The sequence below is a fragment of the Hyperolius riggenbachi genome, chromosome 2, assembly GCF_040937935.1.
Source record: "Hyperolius riggenbachi isolate aHypRig1 chromosome 2, aHypRig1.pri, whole genome shotgun sequence".
Classification (NCBI taxonomy): Eukaryota; Metazoa; Chordata; class Amphibia; order Anura; family Hyperoliidae; genus Hyperolius; species Hyperolius riggenbachi.
The window spans coordinates 274,160,639-274,183,196 of record NC_090647.1 but is presented as its reverse complement, the minus strand read 5'-3'; the positions used below and the strand labels follow the sequence as shown (position 1 = coordinate 274,183,196).

General features: G+C 45.2%; 1 protein-coding gene across 3 annotated transcripts in view; it reads right to left on the bottom strand.

The window, feature by feature from the left end:
- Positions 1-22,558, bottom strand: part of LOC137546360 (multidrug and toxin extrusion protein 1-like) — a 90,732-nt gene that overhangs the window by 61,687 nt on the left and 6,487 nt on the right. For 2 of the 3 annotated variants that reach the window (XM_068268707.1, XM_068268710.1), the window contains exon 2: positions 12,529-12,983. In XM_068268707.1, the coding sequence (XP_068124808.1) occupies positions 12,529-12,639 (111 nt within the window). In that variant the 5' untranslated portion in view covers positions 12,640-12,983. Of the gene's footprint in view, positions 1-12,528; positions 12,984-13,210; positions 13,274-22,558 lie in introns of those variants that run through there. The other variant, XM_068268708.1, reaches the window with a different exon arrangement.

Here is a 22,558-nt window from a genome sequence, read left to right as displayed (position 1 = left end):
CCATCCGAATTCGAGGGCTGGGAATCGGCCTGGATTTGCAGCAGTGGAAACCTAGCCTAAAGAATGTACTGTCTGGTAAGGCTCTGTTTACATCCAGCTGGATCACAAACAGCCTTGCTCAGAGTGGACAGTGCAGAGTCTGCTCTAATAACGTTTTGTGTTCGGTTGGAGTCTAGAGCAAATGCGTTTCCAACACAGGCTCTTGTGGGAGATGAATCCACTGTCTGGAATTATCGGGCAGGTCAAGAGTTTGCTTTGCGGTAAAATAGGTTCCATTTGACTGTCAGTTTTTGCATTCTGCCGCGATCCAACTAAACAGGCCAAAAAAAAAAATCTCCATTTTGGGTAGCAATATGAGCAGAATAGCCAACAACATTTAGCTATGAATACCTGCTGATGGTTTGCTCCTGCCCCTAAATTATTAGATACTCTAGAGAATTTCATGGTGGGCATTTTTCAGAAACTTTGCTGTTCTCCCTGTGTACAAGGGACGTGCAGAGGGTCCTTCAGTGGGGGGGGGGTGCTCAAATTTAAAAAAGGGGCCTCGCAACGCCCCCGTCCTTATTTCTGGCTAGGGGGTATTGGTTATCATGTGGATGCTGAATGCAGATGCTGGGTGCCATGTGGGTTCTGGGTGTGAGTACAGGGTGTCATGTGGGTATTGGCTATGGGTGGGTATTGATTATCATGGGGGTGTTGATTGCAAGTACTTACTGATATGTAAGATCTGGGTGAATGTACTGGATTGTGATATGGGTGCAGGTACTGGGTGTGACATGGGTGTGAATACTTGGCGCCATGCCTGTACTAGGTGCTGGCTATGGGTGGGCATTGGGTGTCATGTGGGTTTTGAATGCAGATACTTTGGGTGTGGGTACTGGTTAAGTGGGTGGTTGGTGCAGATAGTGGGTGCCATGTAGAGGCTGTGTGCAGGTGTGAGTACTGGGTGTAATGTCAGGCCTGGTTGCAGGTACTTAAGGTCATGTGAGCGTGAGTACTGGGTGCCAGCTATGGGGCGGGGGGGGATGTTGGGAGAAGTAGAGGTCAGCGTGGGTGCTGCAGGAAGGGGAAGTCATTGGGGGTGCTGGGGGAGGGAGAGGTCAGTTTAGGTGCTAGAGGAGGTCACTATGGGTGCTGCTGCAGACAGGAAGGGTACTGCTGGGGACAGGAAGGGTGCTGCTGGGGGGAGGGAAAAGTCAATGTAGGTGCTGGGGGAGGTAGGGAGGGGTCAGTGTGGATGCTGGGGGAGGCAGGATCATTGCAGTGCTAAGGCTGGAGAGGGAGAGGTCAGTATGGATCCTAGGTGAAGGGAGAGGTCCTTGTGGGTGCAAGGTTGAGGGAGAGGTCACTGTTGTCAAAGAGACACTATCTTACCTCCCACAGCTGTGCTCCCACACAGCTGTGCGGATGGTTACACTAGGATTCCTGTGAGGCACCTCTTTACTCCAAAGGGTCCCAAGATGGGGAGGGGCCACCTGCAGATGTGGGTGTGGTTTCCTGCAGAAGGGGCAGACCTATCATGACTGGAGGCGGAGCTTCATTTTTACAGCTAAAGGGGCCTTTTGATGGGGGTTTTAAAGAGAGGGGGTGCTTGGGCACCCAGAGCACCCCCCTCTGCACATGCCTGCTTTGTACTCCTACTCCTGACAGGTATTCAAAATGGCACGGAACATAAAGTTCCTAAAATGAACATTGTTATCTGCACTTCTGTGAAAATGTACATTCCGTGACATTACTATTGACTTTCATGTGATTCTGTCTTGCTGCCCAGAAAAATGTGCAGAGCAGGACTTTTCCACAATGGTTACAAGCAAAAGAATATGATCTGGCATACAGAAAACTATTGCAGTCTTCCACCTGTCCATTTCAGTACACTGTCCCTCCTGTCAAAATGCAGGGCAGTGGACATAGTGTGGCAAACTTATCAAGACAGATGCAAAGAAAACTGAAGAAAAAAATAGAGCAAGAGACCAAAGCAACTAATCAGGGGCTACTGTTACTCAGCCCTGCCATGCACCAATACTCTAGATCAGTGGTAGATCAGGTAAAGGTGCCCATATATCTATCAGGAATCGACGTAGCACCCCTGCCTCCACCCAAAATAGCCCAAGGAAATTGGGACGCACCATGCGCCGCCATAGGCCATAATGTGAATTACGGCTATAGCAGCACTTAGTAATTGGGTATCGTCAAAAGATTGAGCCCAAATTCCTATAGAAACCGCGTTATTCGGCCAACATCAATAGCTGGAAGCCAAATTACGTCTTTCCCCTCAGTCCATGGCGGCCTGGAGGGGGAATAGTAATTAACACTGCTGGGACGTTTGCAGGAACAGAGTGAGACATTTTTCGGCTTCACCCTGTGCCCAAATTTACTGGCGCTGTTTTTGCATGTATGCTACCTGCCTGGCCACCCTCTAAATGTAAATGTACTACGTGAGGCATGCATGCTTGCTGTCGTTCCAATTTTTTTTTAAACAATGTTTTATTGAAGGTATATAAAATATATATAATTTTCACCGTACATGTAAAATTATATCACGAACTGGATATGCAATCAAGAGTCCGATGGCACATTTGAAGGTTTGATGGTGACAGTTTGTCGGCTGTGTAGGCCGCTGCATACCCAGGAGGCGGCTCTTAGAGTTCACCTGCTTGATCAGTACAATGTGGTTTTCAACTAATACAACAGAAATATAACAATTCCCCCCTAACCCTCTCCCCTCCCTCTCCCCTTGCTCTTCTCCTGGGGTTCTGTCCCTTAGGACGGTTCAAAAGTAGCCCAGAGGCTAAAAAGGGAAATAGGTCACCTGAAGCAATAGAAAAAGAATAACAAAATAAGAGGATAGAACAGAAAGGCCGTTTAAGTAGGCAATTCCAGATGGCCCAAAGTACTTGATAGTTGTTCTATGCAATACCAAGAGGAGTATTTGAATGGCTCCACTAACTGGTGCGTTTCTTCTTGAGTAAAGTTAATTTTAATAAAGGTTTTCAATTTTTTTTAAGAATTTCTTTGCGTTTTTTTCTTTATGTAGCAGTGTGTCCGTTTTGTCCATAACAAAGAGTTCAGTCATCTTGTCCTTGACATCTTGAATTGTGGGAGGTGTGGGGTAAATCCATCTGTTTAGGATAGCTTTTTTTGCAGCTGCTAGAGTTACAAAGAGGATGTCTGGTGTTTTAGGAGGAGGGGTAGGGGGCGATGATGGTTTTTCATATGCATGGAATAGAAACAGGAGGGGCTCACAGGTGTGGGAACCACAGCCCAGCTTGCGCAGGAGGCGAGAGACTTGTGTCCAAAAATATGTTATTCTTGGACAAAACCACATGCAGTGTACCATATTTGCATTGGGCAATTTGCATTTAGGACATTCTGGTGTGTAATTAGCTGGGGGTTGTTTGTAATGGATATTGAAAGCATACTTTGCGTGGTGTAGGAAGAGGAGGTGGGATTCTCTCCATGTGTCATTAATGATAATACGTCTGAATGTCGTAAGGCCTTCCAATATTTTGGAGGCAAGTTGGGGGTGGGTAAAAAATTTAGTCCATTTCTGCATATTGGTATGTCCTAATTTTTTTGCTTTAAGATTTTGGAGGTCTCTATGGAGATCAGATAATGATAGTCTCTCAGCTCCTGGGCGTAGGAAACGATCAAAAGGTGTAAGGCACATAATGGGTGAAATATTTGTCAGATGTTTAGGTGTATAGGATGTGATTTGGCCATACATTAGAAAGTCAGATTTAGGTATATTCCATAATCTATTCAGTTCTGAAAAATTCCACCATCTATGTTCTTTCATATTAAACAAGTTGCTTAGTTTAGAGATTCCTTTGGTTTCCCAACGGATAAAAGCATTTTGTTGCATACCCGGATGAAAATCCGGCGTGCCCCACAACGGTAAGTATTTGGAAATTTTCCAGGGGAGTTGAAAAAGTTTTCTAATCTCTTTCCATGTTATCATGGTGTCTTTAATAATTACACTGTGTTTGAGCCTCAGAGGCAGTTTGGCCCAGGATGAATGTAAAATACCCGGTAGAGTCCATGGCTCTGCCAAGGCACTTTCTATGTCATAGTTCGAGAATTCTGATGGATGATAACTAGTCTCTGACATGGCGGGTCATGCAGGCTAGATTATATAAGCGGAGATTTGGAAGATTAAGACCACCCAAGTCTTTAGGAAGTTGTAATTTGGCTAGGCTAATGCGGGCTCTTTCGCCTTTCCACAGAAATTTAGATATTTCTTTGTTAAGTGTGTGTATGTCGGAGTGTTTAATTAGGAACGGGAGGGTTTGCCTAGTGTATAATAACTTGCCAAACGTAATCATTTTGATCAAGGCTGCGCGTCCGGAGACGTTAAGTGATAAATTGTTCCAAGAACGTATTTGGGAAATTAGTTTAGGGATAAGGGCAGAAATGTTGAGGTGGTATATAGATTGGGGATCTCTAGTGTGATGCCTAAGTAGGTGATTGGGCCTTTAGTGTCGTGAATGCCTAGGGAATCAGAAGGGGGTATCACTGCTTTGGATGAGAGGTACATTAGCTCACTTTAGTCTTATTTATTTTGAAACCTGATTCCCGGCCAACTTCGCTAATTAATTGGAGAATTTTGGGGACTTGGGAAGTAGGGTCAGTTAAGAAGAGCAGAACGTCATCAGCAAATAATGCCTGTGACAACCTGGTCTCCCCAATCTTTATCCCTGGGATGAGTGTGTCCATTAGTCGAGTGAGCGGTTCAAGGGCGATATTGAAGAGTAGGGGTGATAAAGGGCATCCCTGTCTGGTACCCCTCTCAAGAGAAAAGGGACCAGACAGGAAGCCTGGGGTGTATATGCGTGCTTTGGGGTTTGAGCACATAAGATGAAATAGGTTCAAAAATTCCCCTGAGAATCCCATTTTATTAAGTGTAAGGTCTAGCCAATTCCAGTTTACTGCGTCGAACGCTTTTTGAGCATCAAGAAGCAAAATTGCTGTTTTTTGATGTGTGATGGGATAGGCGTTTACCTGTTCCATGGCTACAAGTAGCTTTCGTATGTTGGCTATAGCTGAGCGACCTCTGATGAAGCCAGCTTGATTAGGATGTATTAGCTTAGGCATGAAAGCAGCTAATCTATTGGCCATTAGCTTAGTTAGAATTTTAAGGTCCTGGTTTATTAACCACCTTAGCGGTATGGACGAGCTCAGCTCGTCCATTACCGCCAGAGGGTGCCGCTCAGGCCCTGCTGGGCCGATTTACATGAAATAAAGAGCAGCACACGCAGCCGGCACTTTGCCAGCCGCGTGTGCTGCCTGATCGCCGCCGCTCTGCGGCGATCCGCCGCGAGCAGCGGCGAAAGAGGGTCCCCCCAGCCGCCTGAGCCCTGCGCAGCCGGAACAAATAGTTCCGGCCAGCGCTAAGGGCTGGATCGGAGGCGGCAGACGTCAGGACGTCGGCTGACGTCCATGACGTCACTCCGCTCGTCGCTATGGCGACGATCTAAGCAAAACAAGGAAGGCCGCTCATCGCGGCCTTCCTTGTTTATTCTGGGCGCCGGAGGCGATCGGAAGAACGCCTCCGGAGCGCCATCTAGTGGGCTTTCATGCAGCCAACTTTCAGTTGGCTGCATGAAATATTTTTTTTTTTATTTAAAAAAAACCCTCATGCAGCTGCCCTGGCGATCTTAATAGAACGCCAGGGTGGTTAATGAGATAGGGCGGTATGACTCTGGCAAGGTGAGATCTTTCCCTTTTTTGGGGATTAGTTTAATGTAGGTATCGTTACCTGATGGGAGGAATTTGGTTCCTTGCAGTATGTCATTGTATATGATGTTTAGTATGGGAGAGATGTCTGTTTGAAGAATTTTAAAAAACTCTGAAGAAAGGCCGTCAGGGCCAGGGTCCTCGTTGTTAGATAGTGATTTGATTGTGGCTATTATTTCAAGATCAGTTATGGGTGCGTTGAGGTCAGCCAGATCATCTTGTGATAGTCGAGGTAGGGATATTTTATCTAACCATTGCTGGCTCCGTGAAGTGTCACTGTTTGTAGGTAGGGAATAACGCCGTGCGAAAAACTGTTGGAATATGGAATTGACTTCCTTGGGGTGATGTCTGAGCTCTCCTAAGTCATTTTGGAGAGCTGAAACAGGGGAGGGAGAGAAGCCTCCTTTTGCCATTATTGCCAAGAGTCTTCCGGCTTTATTGTCAAATTTAAAATATTGCAGTCTTTTGTAAGGTTGCGTGTAAATTTCTCTTTGTTTGAGCCAGTGATCTGTTTGAATTTTGGTGGATACCCAGTTTTGCCTGTTTTGAGGTGTAGGGGTTTGTGTATATGCTAGGTAGGCAGTTCTAGCTAACTGAACATGACGTGCATATTCTTTGCTAGCTTTTTTATTTTTTGCTGATACATATCCTAGAATTCGCCCTCTAAGGACTGCTTTGCCCGTATCCCAAAGTAATTGGGGGTTGTCTCTATGCTGTCGATTGTCGTGGTAGTATTCTTGCCACCAAGACTTTAGAAGTAAGTGAAATTCCTCATCTGCATATAATTGTGTAGGAAACCTCCATAAAATGTCAGGTCCTTTAGGTGTCTGTTGGATGAAGGAGGATATGACTGGGGCGTGGTCTGAGATAAGGATATCCGAGATTGTGGCTAGAGCGAGTTTTTGAATCATTGGGATATTAGCAAATATGTAATCTATTCGAGAGAATGAGGAGTGTGGGGGGGAATAGAAAGTGTATTCTCTATCATGTGGGTGGAGATATCTCCAGGTGTCGTGCATGGACAGAGAGGAGATAAACTCGGTAAGAGGGGTAGACGTATTTTGTGGTATGGGTGTTTTAACCGTTGCGGACTTTCGATCTTCTGATAAATGCTTGACCTCATTAAAGTCTCCCCCTAGTATTAGATTGCCTTGGCTGTAGGGGAGTAATATAGGGGTTAGTTCTTGGAAGAATTCTTTTCTATTTTCATTGGGGGAGTAGACATTACTTATAATCATTGATTCCCCAGGTAGCGTGAGACGCACGACGACACACCGTCCTGTATTATCATTATACATTTGGTCAACAGAGCACTGTAGGCTTCTATTACTCAGGATGAGTACTCCTGCTTTTTTGTTTGGAGAGGCTTAGCCTATGCAGTGAGATACCCATTTTTTTCCATGTATTGTATTTCTTCAGCCCTAAGGTGAGTCTCTTGTAGTAGTGCTATGTCTGTATCTAAAGATTTCAGGTGGCGTAAGATTTGGGCTCTTTTTACTGGGGAACGAAGTCCCTTAACGTTCCATGAGACTATACGCATAGGTTAATTGCCAAATGTTATTAGATAGTGGGGCCCCCCGTCGTGCGTCTCACACTCCAGAGGGTGGCAAGTAAGATCTAAAACAAGAGATAAATCATGGCAGGCAATACATTTCAAAAAAGAACCCCGGAGAGAGCATGAACTTAGAATCCCCTAAAAAAACAATAACAAGGTTAAGAAAAAAATGAAGCGTTTTCACCTTCCTCTTAGATGGTGGTGGAGAAAAGAAGGTTGGGCAGATAGTCTGCCATTCAGTCAGTGAGGAGAGGTGAAGAGTAACATCGTATGAAAAAGTTAACAAGTTCAAATATTCCTGGACTACACTTCTTCCCTGCATCCACTGAACGTCATTGACTCAGAAGCCAGTAAAGAAGGAACTAACCACGGCAGTATGGAGGGACCTTGATTCTGAGTAGGATTCCCGCTTTAATCCAGATTAGCTTGAGGTGATTCTGGTGGCGATTGGTTATGAGCCGGAGGTGAATGGTTTGGCGGCGAGTACTGGGAAGACCTGGTTTGTGACTGTTTGTTAGGGGAACGCTTTGGCGAGGAATAGTTAGCAAATAAGTACTTGTCAGCTTCCCTGGGAGTTTTAAATAGGTGAATTTGGTCATCTTCATCAGTTATTTTAAGAACGGCCGGATATAGCAGTGCAAAGCGAATTTGCTTGAGGGCAAGAAAAGAGCAGGCTTTAGCGAATGCCTGTCTCTTCTGAGTCACTTCAAGGGAGTAGTCGTTGAAGAGTCTGACCCGAGATCCCATAAATTCCAGTGGAGCATTATTGGCTTTGAAGGCCCTGATAAATTTCGCTTTGGCACCGTAATCTAGGTAGCGCGCCATTACTAGCCTGGGTGTTTTTCTAGCAGTGCTGGTGGGTGGCGGGCCCACTCTGTGCGCGCGTTCGACTTTGAATTCCCCAGTGAGGTCTAGGAGCTGGGGCAGAGTTTTTTCGCAGAATTCTATAATGGCGTCAGGGCGGCATGTTTCAGGGAGGCCTACAACGCGAACGTTGTTACGCCTCGACCTGTTCTCCAAGTCCTCTATTCTGTTATGGTATCCGGAATTTTGTTTTGTGAGGATGTCTATTTTGTGGTAGGCTTTATCTAGGTCAGTCTCACACTGAGATATGCGCTGATCGGAGTCTTCTAGTCTAGCTGCATGTGACTGGAGCTCTTGTTTAATGCCCGAGAGCGTTTTGGAAATGGCAGTTTCTATGGTGGCTTGAAGCTCGGGCGCTAACAGCCTCATAACTTCTTTGGCCATGGCTTTGTAGTTGATGCGGGGAGGTGCTCTCTTACCGTCTTCAGACGGGGCATCAGACTCGTCTCCCCAGTCTGGCTGCGAGTTGTCGTCTTCTGCGTGAAGGTCGCGCTTCTTTGTGCCCGGCGCCATCTTGCAGCTGTGTTGAGAGTCGGCTGCTGTCCGGTGTGTGGTGGAGGAGCGCATTAAGTAACAGTCCATGGGGGGTCCCCTGGGTGCGGTGGAGCTGTGTGCCACTCGGTAGAACAGTACCGGGCGTTTGAGAGAGGGTGAGTCTGTCGCGGTTTGTGTGGCTTGACGGAGCTCTGTTCCCTGCTTCCTTACATGCAGGCGCCGGAACCGGAAGTCGTCGTTCCAATTTTAATCCATAACATTATCGAAACGGATGGTCAATCAGGCAACAAAATCGGTAGATGTATGGGCACCTTAAAATATAAATATCTTTCAGATATTGATAGTTTTCCTGCTCTGCCACTTGATATTAGACAAGATTTAGGCAGAAATCTTGTGTGTGTATGGGCACCATTAGAAATAATTTTTCACAATCTATTTCCTGCAAATTCAATCACTGTGATCGAATTGGATGGGTATCGATTCCCTTCAAATGTCCTATCGATTGATTTTGACCAAAGAACAGGATGGAAAATCTAGGTCGATCGGGGGCACAGCAGGAATGGCGGTACATTGACAGCCTATGTGATCACACTGCACTTCCAGCAAGATTTAAGCAGACCATACACAAATCGATTTTTCCCTCTGATCGAATCTGTCAGAAATCTATACTGCAGCGAGCCGCGTTGATTATAATTTAAATTGAGTTGCATCCAAAATTAATCAAACTTAAGATCAGATGGAAAATTTTTGTCTGACAGGGTGGTAGATTGATGGCCTATAGCATTGCACTGTATCGAACAGTGCAATGCTTGGGTTCGATACATTTTCAATCTCATGGTAAAGTCTATTGAAAATCTGTGTGCAGTGTATGGGGGGCTTCGGACCCTTTGATCACATAGGAAGAGGGCCTTATCTGTTTGCCACATTGGGTGGCAATCTAAAGGTGTATGAGCATCTTAAGATTAGATTTAATGATGATAAACTTTAGTCAGAAACATATTTACAGTATTTCCTTTTAACCACTAAACGACCGCGTCACGCCGACAGGCGTGATCGCGGCAGAAGCCCCAGGACCGCCTACCGCCAATTGGCGTCAAGTCCTGAGGCTGATCGCTGTGATTGGCTGGCGGGGGGAGGTTGGGTGGCATTGATCTTTGGCAGTGATCAAAACTGCCAAGTAATATCAGTTAGTGTATACAGGTGAAACTCAAAAAATTATAATATCATACAAAAGTTAGTTAATTTACCGTATTTGCCACCATATAAAGACGCTCCGAAATATAAGATACACCAAGGTTTAGAAGGCAAAAAATAAAAATAAAAATATATAGATACTAAACCTGGTGAGTCCATATTCCTAGAGCGTTTTGTATGTGTTCTCCCCCAAATGGTGTCCTCCTGTTTCCCCTATGTGTCCTCCGGTGTCCCTTATGCTAGGTACACACAATGCAATTTTCTGACAGATTAACTGTCAGATCGATTATTTCCAACATGTCCGATCTGATTTCTGATCGATTTTTCAATTGATTTTCTGTTGACGTCCATGAAAAATCTTTTGAAAAACGATCGGAAATCAGATCGGACATGTTGGAAATAATCAATCTAGAAATAAATCTGTCAGAAAATTGCATAGTGTTCACCTAGAATGTGTCCTCCTGTGCCCCCCATGTGTCCTTCATGTTTTCCCTTATGTGTCCTCCTTTGTCCATATGTCCTCTTCTGTCCCTAATGTCTTCCCTTCCTGTCCCAAGTGAGTGTGCCCGCTCCCCCCCTTTGCATCTCAGCTACCCCCATGTAAGTGTAGACGTATATCGGGCAGCTGGCTTTCCTACTCCATGAGCCCACTGGGATTGCAGACCTCCTCCACGTGGCTGGCTCGTGTCATCAGTACAAGCCATCACTAAAGCCACCCGTGTGGAGGAGAAGGAGATCTGCAATCCCACAGGTGCATGGAGTAGGTAAGCCGACTGCCCAAAACAATTCTACACAGAGGGGACGGAGACACGGGGGTGGGTGGGGGAGGGGATTGCAGAGACACAGGCCCCTGCTGCACGTGGGACAGCAGGTACATGTATCCAGGGAATACATGTACAGGGAATCCCTGACATGGTGGCGGGTCATATCGGCAGGCGTTCATAAGTCAGTAATTCCCTGCCTTTGCCGTATAAGACGCAGGGACTTTTTCTACCCATTTTTGGGGTAGACATTAATTCACGGATTAGTGTCTGACACTTCAACCTAGAATATTGAAAATATTTTAATCATCTGCGATTTTGATTTTGCAATTTTCATAAGCTGTAAGCTTAAAACGGCAGGGGGGTTAAAGGACACCCGAGCAAAAATAAACTAATAAAATAAACAATTGTATCTATCCTACTTCTCCTAAAAAAATAGCTTTTTAAGATATTTGAAAGTTTTATTTTATATTTAAATCTACTTTTTAAGTTTTAGCTGTTTTATTGTTTTTGCTCAATGAATTTCATTTCAATTCATTGAAGTGTGCCAGAGCTAAAATCTATGAACTATTGACCTTTTTATCTCTTTCCTGCTAGGAAAGTGTTCTATAGTTGGAATTTCTTATCAGGACTGAGTCAGCCACTTAACCACTTGCCGACCGTACGCTTATACCGTGCGTCGGCAAAGTGGCAGCTGCAGGACCAGCGACGCAGTTCTGCGTCGCCGGCTGCAGGCTAATTAATCAGGAAGCAGCCGCTCGCGCGAGCGGCTGCTTCCTGTCAATTCACGGCAGGGGGCTCCGTGAATAGCCTGCGGGCCGCCGATCGCGGCTCGCGGGCTAAATGTAAACACAAGCGGAAATAATCCGCTTTGTTTACATTGTACGGCGCTGCTGCGCAGCAGCGCCGTAAGGCAGATCGGCGATCCCCGGCCAATCAGCGGCCGGGGATCGCCGCCATGTTACAGGGGACAGCCTGTCACTGGCTGCACAGGACGGATAGCGTCCTGTGCAGCCCGGATCACCAGGGGGGCCAGGTAGGAGAGGGAGGGGGGGGGGGATTTCGCCGGAGGGGGGCTTTGAGGTGCCCCCCCCCCCCCCCCCCGCAACACCCGGCAGGCAGGAGCGATCAGACCCCCCCAGCACATCATCCCCCTAGTGGGGAAAAAAGGGGGGCGATCTAGTCGCTCTGCCTGCACCCTGATCTGTGCTGGGGGCTGCAGAGCTCACCCAGCACAGATCAGCTAAAACAGCGCTGGTCCTTAAGGGGGGGTAAAGGGTGGGTCCTCAAGTGGTTAAATACCTGATATTTAACTCTTTCAGGCAGAGAAGCTGAAGTTACTTTTCAAACACTCATTCGTCTGCCAGCGATAGCTGGAAGCCGAATCACATCATTCCCCACCATCCACGTCTACCTGGAGGGGGAATATAGTAATTAACGCCGCCGGTACTTCTGCAGCAGCAGGATAAGCCATATATCGGCTGTAGCCTGCGCCCAAGTCTCTCACACGCTATTAGTTTGAGCGGGTGCTGTCCCAAAGTATCGGGATTTCTCTATAAGGTTTCCTGCTGGGTCCCCTAAACAAGAGAGATAATATTTCATCTTCAGGTTTTTTTTTAGGCAGATGTCATTTTTTCCCAGCAGATGACAGTTATGAAGGGAAATACCTCAAATGATATCCTACTGTGCGCTATTTTGACAGAACAGATAAGACAGAGTGAAATAGTTCTGATAGAAATAAGAGAAAGACTACGGATATTCTCATAACAATAACAGTGTACCAGCTATCGCTGACTAATTCATTCTGAAAGTTCCAAGTAATATAAACTTTTTGACGGTTGATCTCATAAACCAGCTGATACCTACTGATCATATATCATTACGATAAAACAATAGCATCTTCCAACAATAAATAAAGCATCTTACCAGAGGTCCTGAGAGGAAAAACAGCCTTTTGAACTCCGGGCCATTTTCTTGAAAGGTCTGTTTTATCTTCCGTGAGAAACCACTACAACAAGTAGGGCCCTTCTCAGACATGCCTACACGTGAAGATTTACCTCACAGCTGGTTGCTTTATTCCATGGACTCTTGCTTTTTCACTCTAAAATATTCAGCCATCTTGACTGTAAACACGGAGCTCTGGAGTATCCAGGATGTGATTATTTCTTGTACTGCATTGTCAGAAGGGTAGTATATCCATACAATAAGAATGTTATGTAGCAGAGAGGAGCATGGGATGGTGTCTTAGTGTGGCTCAACTGGTTTGTCTACAGTTGCACCCTTAGTGCACTGCAAGGGCTGAAAGTTCCTATTTGGTCACAGGCTAAGCAATGAAATCTCACTGTACTTGTCTTTGTTCAAATACTTGCTTTTCGTCAGCACTATATAAATGACCAAAATAAATACAAATAATTAGAAGTTAGCATTATTAAAAGTTTACAGACATCACATATTAAATAACAGTGACTACTGCAGATGATACCAGAAAAAAAAATTATGTACTGACATAATAAAATACTCAGAAAGTAATAAAATAACCAATAAATAATAAAACAAGCGTTAATAATCATAATGCAAACTGTAAGGTGAGTCATGAGAGATATCGTACGTGTCACATAAAACAGGGAAGTCTCAGCTGGAACTTAGCATTGTGTCTTCAAAGGCTGAAACAGGTGCAGCTCCACCCTGCTGACTGCCAGCCTTCCAAATTAACCCTCCACACTCTACTAGCAATTCCTCCTCAGGGCAGTCCTACTCTATGCTGGCAAAATCCCTACCAATTACTTGAACAATATTCTAAGTTCAGCTGGGACACGATTGTCTCTTTTCCACAAACTGTTGATATGCAGTGAAATGCCTCTCAAACTCTCACAACTGCTCACTGCTGCTTGGTAACTGCTTGATGAGCACACAGCTCAACCAGAGTTGGGACAAGGTCCTCCAGCACCCAAGGCTGTGACACCAAAGTGCGCCCCCCTCATCCGTTACACACTGATTGCTATTGGACTAAGAAGCTCCCAGGGCCCGCAACACCTTAATCTCTAGTTATCTGGCTTGCAGTCACTGCCATGTATCCTCTTTTCTTGTTTCTCTCTGCTTCAAACACAATAGAGGAATGATAGCTGAATGAGATGTGCGCCCCCTCCTACACTGCGCCCTGAGGCTGGAGCCTCTCTCGCCTCTGCCTCGGCCCTGAGCTCAACAGTCCGTGGAAAAGAAGCCTAAATTCCAAATCTGGTATGACACAAGCTGGTGTGCATCTGCAGGGTCAGGTCTGTTTTATGTGGAAGCAGCTGTTAGCTAAATGAATTGCAGAGCATGTACATACCAATTTGAATACCTGTACTAAGGAGGTCAGTAAATGCTCTGTTTATGCCGAGGCAGTGGTTGCTAAATCAACTGTATTGGGCTCTATTCATAAAACATTTGCGGTAAAAAAAATCTTGGAGGGAAAACACTGCATCGGTATTTTACACCTTTGTGTGCTAATTCATATAAATTTTTACACTTGCGGTAATAGGTCAGGGAATTCCTGCACTAAACTGGCGGTGCTGCTGAGTTGTTACATTTTCTCCTGCAGAGACAGCGTTAGTATGAAGGAGGCAGCCCCAGCATCCCTTTACATGTGCATTTTCTGCTTCTCCTGAATCTGCACTGAATCTGTCTATAAGGGCTTGTTTCCACTGTTGCGACGCGATTTCGGCCGCATTCCGACGCTTGTAAAAACGCATGCGGATGTGTTTCCACATGCGTTTTTACCCGCGATTTCGCCTGCGATTTCGCATGGCAGGGTGCCATGCGAAATTAACCATGACACTGCCAGGGCTAAATAAAATTGAAAAAGGTGCGAAATCGCGGGTAAAAACGCATGTAACAAACGCATGCGTTTTTACTATTAAATACATTAGCGGCGATTCGCACGGATTCCCGACGCAGGCGAAATCGTTGGCTCTTTTGTGCGTTTTTTTCACGCTGAAAAAAACGCACCTCAACAACGCTACAGTGGAAACAGGCCCATCCACTTGTATTACATGTGCGGATCTGCATGCGTTGGACGCATGCAGATTCGCGATAGTGGAAACGAGCCCTTAGTCTTCCTAAACTATCTATTTAATTGCTGCAGCTTAGAAGAAGTTCCAGAAATGCCATGCAGGCTTTCTGATGTGAAATTTATCTGAAAACAGGTACCCAAGGGGTTAAAAAAAACACAGCCTTGGTATTCTGGAATGCCTTGTCTGCTCTTCTCTCACTGCAGCTGCTTGGGAGGTCTTTCTCATTCACTTGCTGTTATCTTGATTGCGTTAAGCCTGGCTTATCGCCTTATCTAAACAGCGGGGTTTCTCCGCACACATTCCGCCTGCTCTAATCTTTATGAATTAACCTTCAGTGACATGTGTTGTGATAATCTCCGCACAAGGCGGTAATTTCCCCGCATTGCAAAGGAATGTCAGATTTTCATGCGGAAACAGCCTTTATGAATGCCCACTTTGCTCAATGGTCGGAAAAGTCAGCTGTTTTGAGCGGGAAACTTGCGGTAAAGTTTTATGAATAGAGCCCATAGTGTGGAGGGTTATTTTGGAATATTTGAGGTTCATTTTCATGGGCAGTTGAACTTTGTGCTCAGCAGCAGTAAGCAGTTGTGAGAGTTTGAGAGGCATTTCTCTGCCTATCAACTGCCCTTGGAAAAGAGGCCTTAGGGTAGGAACACACTAGGCAGAATCACACATGAGTTTTCACTATGTGCTATGGAAAATGAATATGCCATTCTGCCTAGTGTGTTCCTACCCTCAAGGTAACATGGTCACCAAGGATGGATAATGAGATGCAAATAATCAAAAATTCATGCAGAATTATACAAATGTATGCAGTTTAAAAATTGAAAAATGTAATCCCGCCAAGGTAGAATTGGGTTAATTTTAAGGCCTCTTTTCTACGAACTGCTGATAAGCATTGAAATGCCTCTCAAAATCTTACAACTGCGTGTTGCTGCCTGGTAACTGCTTACTGCAGCCTGCCAACTGATTGCTGAGCACACAGCTCAGCAGTTCGTGGAAAGGAACAGTTGAACTGTGTGCTCAGCAAGCTGTTGCCAGACAGCAGTGAGCAGTTGTGAGAGTTTGAGAGGCATTTCACTGCCTATCAACAGTCAGTGTAAAAGAGGCCTTAAAGAGAAACGCCAACCAAGAATTGCACTTTAACCCAATCAGTAGCTGATACCCCCTTTTACATGAGAAATACAATGATTTTCACAAACAGACCATCAGGGGGCGCTGTGTGACTATTGTGCTGAAACCCCTCCCACAAGAGGCTCTGAATACCGCGGTACTCTGGGCAAACTGCCACAATGTAACAATGTTCACAGACAGGAAATGGCTGTTTAAAGCTGTCTGTAACAGCCAGAGCAGCTAGAAACAGCTACATAACTTGCCCACAGTAACAATGTCACCATGTAATACATGTCAGAATGTGAATCTGGGAGAGGAAAGATTTTACAATGAGCAAACACTGACTAAATCATTTATACATAATTATTGTAAAAATGAAGCACTTTTTTTTTATTAAATTATTTTCACTGGCGTTCCTCTTTAAGCTGCAAATATTTGCATAGCCCTGCATTATCTGAGAATTATTTGCAGCTCATTAACCATACCTAATGGTTACACCTCTCCCATACTTCATAAAACATCCATCCCTGATCAATGTTTCATTGATTTTTTGAGAAAGGGTTCCAACATTTAACTTCTTGGCGACCGCATCATGCCAATGGGTGTGGACACGATGCCAGCCTCAGGACTGCCCATTGCCGATCAGCGCAAAGTCCTGGGCCGGGAATCTGCAGGAGATTGCATGCGCCGATGCGTGCGCATCTCTGCTTGGATGACCAATGCGGCCGCTAGGAGACTGGCAGACGGCGAAACCACCAAAAGCTCTGTTGGTGGGCAGAAAAGGGGGGTGGAAATCACTTGTGTACTGAGTTGTACTGCCCTGCGGCCTTAAATCTGCAGTGGCCTGTTTTGTGAAAAATAGCCTGGGCTTTAGGGGGGGTTTAAGCCAGTGGACCTTAAAGAGTAACTGTTAGGCATTAAATGCAAAATAAATTTTCTATTGCAGGGTGTTGCACAGCAAAAAAGGGTGCTAACAAGGCAATTCAAACATTTAAAATCAATCTTACTTTTTTTTCCTGATAGGTTTTTCCTCCTCATGCATGCCCCCAGGCTCTAAGAGGGTACGCACGGCCGCAGAAGAGAAGTGACGGGCAGGCTGAATCAACCTGATTGGCTGAAGCCTCTGTCACTCGCCTCTCTGCGCTGCAATTGGTCGCCTTGTCTCCCCTTCACTGCGGTGGATCTAGCCGTTGTTAGAGCGCAGTGAGGGGGGGCCAGAGGCTATCTCCTGTCTCTGTCCTCTGCCCCCCTCCTCCTCCAGTAGCATGTCCCCTCGTTGTCTGCCCGCCTGCTGCATGTGCCACCGCCGCATTCCCACTCTTCCCCGCACTGATCAATGGGGAAGGATAAAGGCGGCGCACACAGACTCGCCTAACAATGGTTCCAGGCGCGGCAGTTCCCCTCTATACTCTCTGCACTGCTGCCGGTGGTAGTGCAGAGAATAGATGAGAACAGCAGCGCTTGGATCCATTATTGGGCGGGTCAGTGCCTGCTCCATTTATCCTCCCCGCTGTGCTCAGAATAAGTGCGGGGAGGAGGGGGATCGGGAGTGGAGGAGGGGGATCGGGAGTGGGGGGGGGGGGGGGAAAGAATCTACCCTAGGAACCAAGATGACCACTGCCAGGAGGGGGATAGTTCATTAAGAAGATTAAAAAATGTATGAAATCTAATAAGTGGACAGTGCAATACATCTGTTATGTAAGTAGAGCAAGTATTTATCTACTTACATGTGTATTTTTTAAGGGGGGGCATATTATGGCTAACAGTTGTTCTTTAAAGGACTTACGAGGCCAAATTAACCAAAAAAGTTAATTACCTACTTCATCTTTTAAGGCATGGAGGACGCCGTCCGAACCCTCCGTGCCGATCCGCCGGGTCCCCCCGCTCATATACCCCCGGGCCGGCTCCCGACTCCATGGCCCGGGTCGGGCTCTCATGCCTCTCCTAAAATGGCCGCTTGCTTGCTACGTAGCGTGGATCTGGGGGTTGGCACTAGAGCTGCGCAGCCGCACTCGCGGCTATCCGGACTGCGCAGCCACGGCCAGAGCAAGCGGACATTTTAGGAGATGCATGAGAGCCCGGGCCGTGGGGTCGGGAGCCGGCCCGGGGGGCTAATGAGCGGGGAGACCCGGCAGATCAGCGTGGACGGCGTCCTCCGTGCCTTAAAAGATGAAGCAGGTAATTAACTTTTTTGGGTAATTTGGCCTCGTAAGTCCTTTAAAGAGACTCTGAAGTAAGTGTAAAGGCATTTGATTATTGGGCAGCACGGCGGCGTAGTGGTTAGCTCTCTCGCCTTGCAGCGCTGAGTCCCTGGTTCGAATCCCAGCCAGGGCACTATCTGCAAAGAGTTTGTATGTTCTCTCCGTGTCTGCGTGGGTTTCCTCCGGGCACTCTGGTTTCCTCCCACATTCCAAAAACATATGGATAAGTTAATTGGCTCCCCCTAAAATTGGCCCTAGACTACAGTACTTACACTACATAATATAGACATATGGCAATGGTAGGGATTAGATTGTGAGCTCCTTTGAGGGACAGTTAGTGACAAGATATATATACACACTGTACAGCGCTGCGTAATATGTCGGCGCTATATAAATACTAAATAATAATAATAGTAAAGCACTAAAATCGCCGGCGTTTTGCGCTTCTAAGTGTGAATGGGGCCTTAGGGGTGTACTCCCATTGATAACTAATCTGACAACAAATTTATACTCGCAGGGCTTGTTCATACCACAAGAGCTTTTTAAGTGCTAGAGATTTTAAAAAGTCTTGCTAATGCAATGCTATGGGGGATTTTTACAAAACATCGCTCAAGTGTGAACATCCACATAGGATAACATTAGCAGGAACTTTTTACATCACAAAGGGCTCTATTCTCAAATACTTCCCGCATGCGGTAAAGTACATGCGGGAAGTTACCGACCAAAACACAGCCACATTGAAATTCACTAAATTTTCCGCATGTTTTTTCCGCAAGTGGTAAATGTGCAGGATTCATGCGGAATAATTTCCGCAAAAGTCGGTATTTTCCGCAATAAAAAAAATCAATTCTCAAAACTGTTCAGGCGCATCATTTTGTCGTTATTTACCGATTTTTTTTTTTTTTTTTGTATCACCTACAAGTAGTAGGTGATATATTCCGCATCCCATTGACTTTAATGAAGTCTGGAGGTTTAAGGGCTGTGCTTGCTGGACTTTAACTTTTTTTTTTAAACATTTTTTCATGCGGCCTTTTTACCGCATGAATAATGGCTGTTTCTTCATCTTTTTTTCCGCATGCGGAAAAAATGCGGAAAATATTAGTGAATGTGGAAAAAATGCGGAGTTTACCGCTGGCGGAAATTTTGCGGTAAAATTTTGCTGTGTTTTTGCCTCTTAGTGAATAGAGCCCAATGCGCTTAGAAAAGCTCTTGTAGTGTGAACAAGCGCTTTGTGATTTTAAAAGCCAATTAACTTAGGCCTCCTTTCCAAGAACTGTTGATAGGCAGTGAAATGCCTCTCAAACTCTCTCAACTGCTTCTTGCTGCATGATAACTGCTTACTTCTGCCTGGTAACTGCTTGCTGAGCACCCAGCTCAACAGTTCGTGGAAAGGAGGCCTAAAGAATGTCAAAATTCTTCCCAATTAGGCATTTTCCTTCCCCGGGGTCATATTACTCATTTGAGTTACAAGGTTTCAGGTGTGCAGGTATGTTAAATTTGGTGGTATCACTCTCATACTGGTCACTGGAAGTTCAACATGGCATCTCATGGCAGAGAATTCTGAAGAGCTAAAAAAAAAAAAAAAAAATTGTTGCACAGGAAGACCTAGCCTATAAGGAGATTGGCAACACCCTGAAACTGAGAGCGACAGGCCACCTGCAATGCTACAAATAGCGGGCGCCGAAATTTCCCCTCATTACCGATAGATTTCTATGGGAGCCTACGGTGGCTCCCAATCTCACACCGCTAGCCGGCGACTAAATTTCCTGCTTCTGGGAAGGGCAGCCTGTCAGTACCCAGACCATACGTCACACACTGCATCAAATTTGTCTGCATGGCTGTCATCCCAGAAGGAAGCCTCTTCTATGGATCGCTAAGGATATCAAATCTAACCCAAAAAAGTTTTACAAGTACATTAACTCTAAAAAAAGAAAGGTTGACTGTATAGGACTCCTAAAGGATGAGGATGGGAACTCAATGGTGGATGACCAAGGTAAGGCAGAGTTATTAAATGCTTTCTTTGCTTCTGTCTTCACAAAAGAAACAGCACTGTTGCAAACTACAGAGGCGGAAGAGTCTCAATCTTCTAACTGTAATATTAAATACTTAACGCAGGAAGAAGTGAAGGCAAGACTAAATAAATTAAAAATAGACAAGGCACCTGGCCCGGATGGCATGCATCCTCAGGTCCTAAGGGAATTAAGTTCAGTTATAGATAAACCCCTTTATCTTATCTTTTGTGACTCTCTTGCAACTGGCAGAGTCCCAGTGGATTGGCGTACAGCCCACGTTTTCCCATTATTTAAGAAGGGCAAAAAATCTGATCCAGGAAATTATAGACCTGTCAGTTTAACATCAGTTGTATGCAAACTATTTGAGGGGTTACTAAGAGATACTATACATGACTTCATAGTAGAAAATAATCTTATTTCTCAGCATCAACATGGGTTTACTAAAGACAGGTCCTGTTTGACTAACATGCTCAGCTTTTATGAGGTAGTGAATGCTAATATGGATATTGGGAATGCTGTAGATGTGATATACTTGGACTTTGCAAAGGCCTTCAACACTGTTCCCCACAAAAGTCTGGTGCAAAAGTTGAGGATGCAAGGACTGGGGAAGAGTCTGTGTTCATGGATAGGGAACTGGCTAATGGACAGAAAACAAAGAGTTGTGGTCAATGGATTGTACTCAAAATGGGAGACTGTTAGCAGTGGGGTCCCACAGGGGTCTGTTCTGGGTCCAGTGCTCTTCAATTTACTTATTAATGACCTAGTAGATGCAGTAGTGAGCAATGTTGCTATTTTTGCAGATGATACAAAATTGTGCAGAATCATCAACTCTCAGGAAGATAGTGTCATATTGCAACAGGATCTGGATAGGATGGCTATATGGGCACATACATGGCAGATGAAATTCAATGTTGACAAATGTAAGGTCATGCATTTTGGACGTACTAATGGTCTAGCACCATGCAAAATAAATGGGATACAGTTGGGGACATCAAACTTGGAGAAGGACTTAGGAGTACTCATTGACAACAAGTTAAATAATCGTACTCAATGCCAAGCAGCTGCAGCTAAAGCTAACAAAATTTTGGGATGCATTAAAAGGGAAATAAAAACTCGAGATGCTAGCATAATATTGCCCCTGTTTAACTCTCTAGTAAGGCCACATCTGGAATATGGAATTCAGTTCTGGGCACCACATTACAAAAAAGATATTGCAGTTTTAGAGCAGGTGCAGAGACGAGCAACAAAATTGATGCGTGGGATGGAAGGTCTCACTTATCGAGAAAGGTTAGATAAACTGGGTTTATTTAGTCTAGAGAAAAGACGCCTTAGAGGGGATCTAATTAACATGTATAAATACATCAGAGGGCAATATAATACCTTGGCGGATGAGCTTTTTGTCCCTAGGACTTCTCAAAGGACTAGAGGACATGATCTGCGCATGGAGGAAAAACGTTTTAGCCATTTATTTAGGAAAGGGTTCTTTACAGTTAGAGTGATTAAGATGTGGAATGCATTGCCACAGGAAGTAGTTATGGCAAACTCTATACCTGCATTTAAAGGGGGCTTAGATGCTTTCCTTGCGTTGAAAGACATCCATGGCTACAATTACTAGGTAATGCCTAATGATGTGGATCCAGGGTTTTTATCTGATTGCCATCTGGAGTCGGGAAGGAATTTTTCCCTTTAGGGGCTAATTGGACCATGCCTTGTAAGGGTTTTTTCGCCTTCCTCTGGATCAACAGGGATATGTGAGGGAGCAGGCTGGTGTTGTACTTTATACTGGTTGAACTCGATGGACGTATGTCTTTTTTTAACCAAAATAACTATGTTACTATGGATGATGCACAAGAAAGCCTGCAGTTTGCTGAAGACAAGACTAAGGACATTGAATACTGGAACAATGTCATGTGGTCTGATGAGACCAAAATGTGGTCAGTTGGTGTCAAGCGTGTGGTGGCCACAAAGTGAGGAGTACAAAGACAAGGAGTGTCTTGGCTACAGCCAAAGAATGGTGGTTGGAAGTGTCATGGTTTGGGGTTGCATGAGTGTTGTGGTACTGTGGAGCTACAGTTCACTGAGTGAACCATGAATGGCAACTTGTACTGTGACATGCTGAAGCAGAGCATGATCCCCTCCCTTCAGAAACCGGGCTATATGGCAGTATTCCAACATAATGACCCCCAAAACACCTCTAAGATGACCACTACCTTGTTAAAGGAAATGAGGGTAAAGATGCTGGACTAGCCAAGGATGATTCCAAACTTAACCCCTAGTGAGCATCTGTGAGGCATACTCAAACGGAGGGTGGAGTAGCGCAAAGTCTTTTACGTCCACCACTTCCTAATGTCATCATGGAGGAGGAATCCAGTTCCAACCTGTGAGGCTCTAGTTAACTCCATGCCCAAGAGTGTTAAGAAAGTACTGGAAAATAATAAAGGACGCACAAAGTATCACTTTTGGCACAATTTTGACATTCTTCACTTAGGGGTGTACTCACTATTGTTGCCAGAGATTTAGACATTAACGTCTGCGTGTTGAGTTATGTTGATGAGACAGCAAATTTACTCCGTTATAT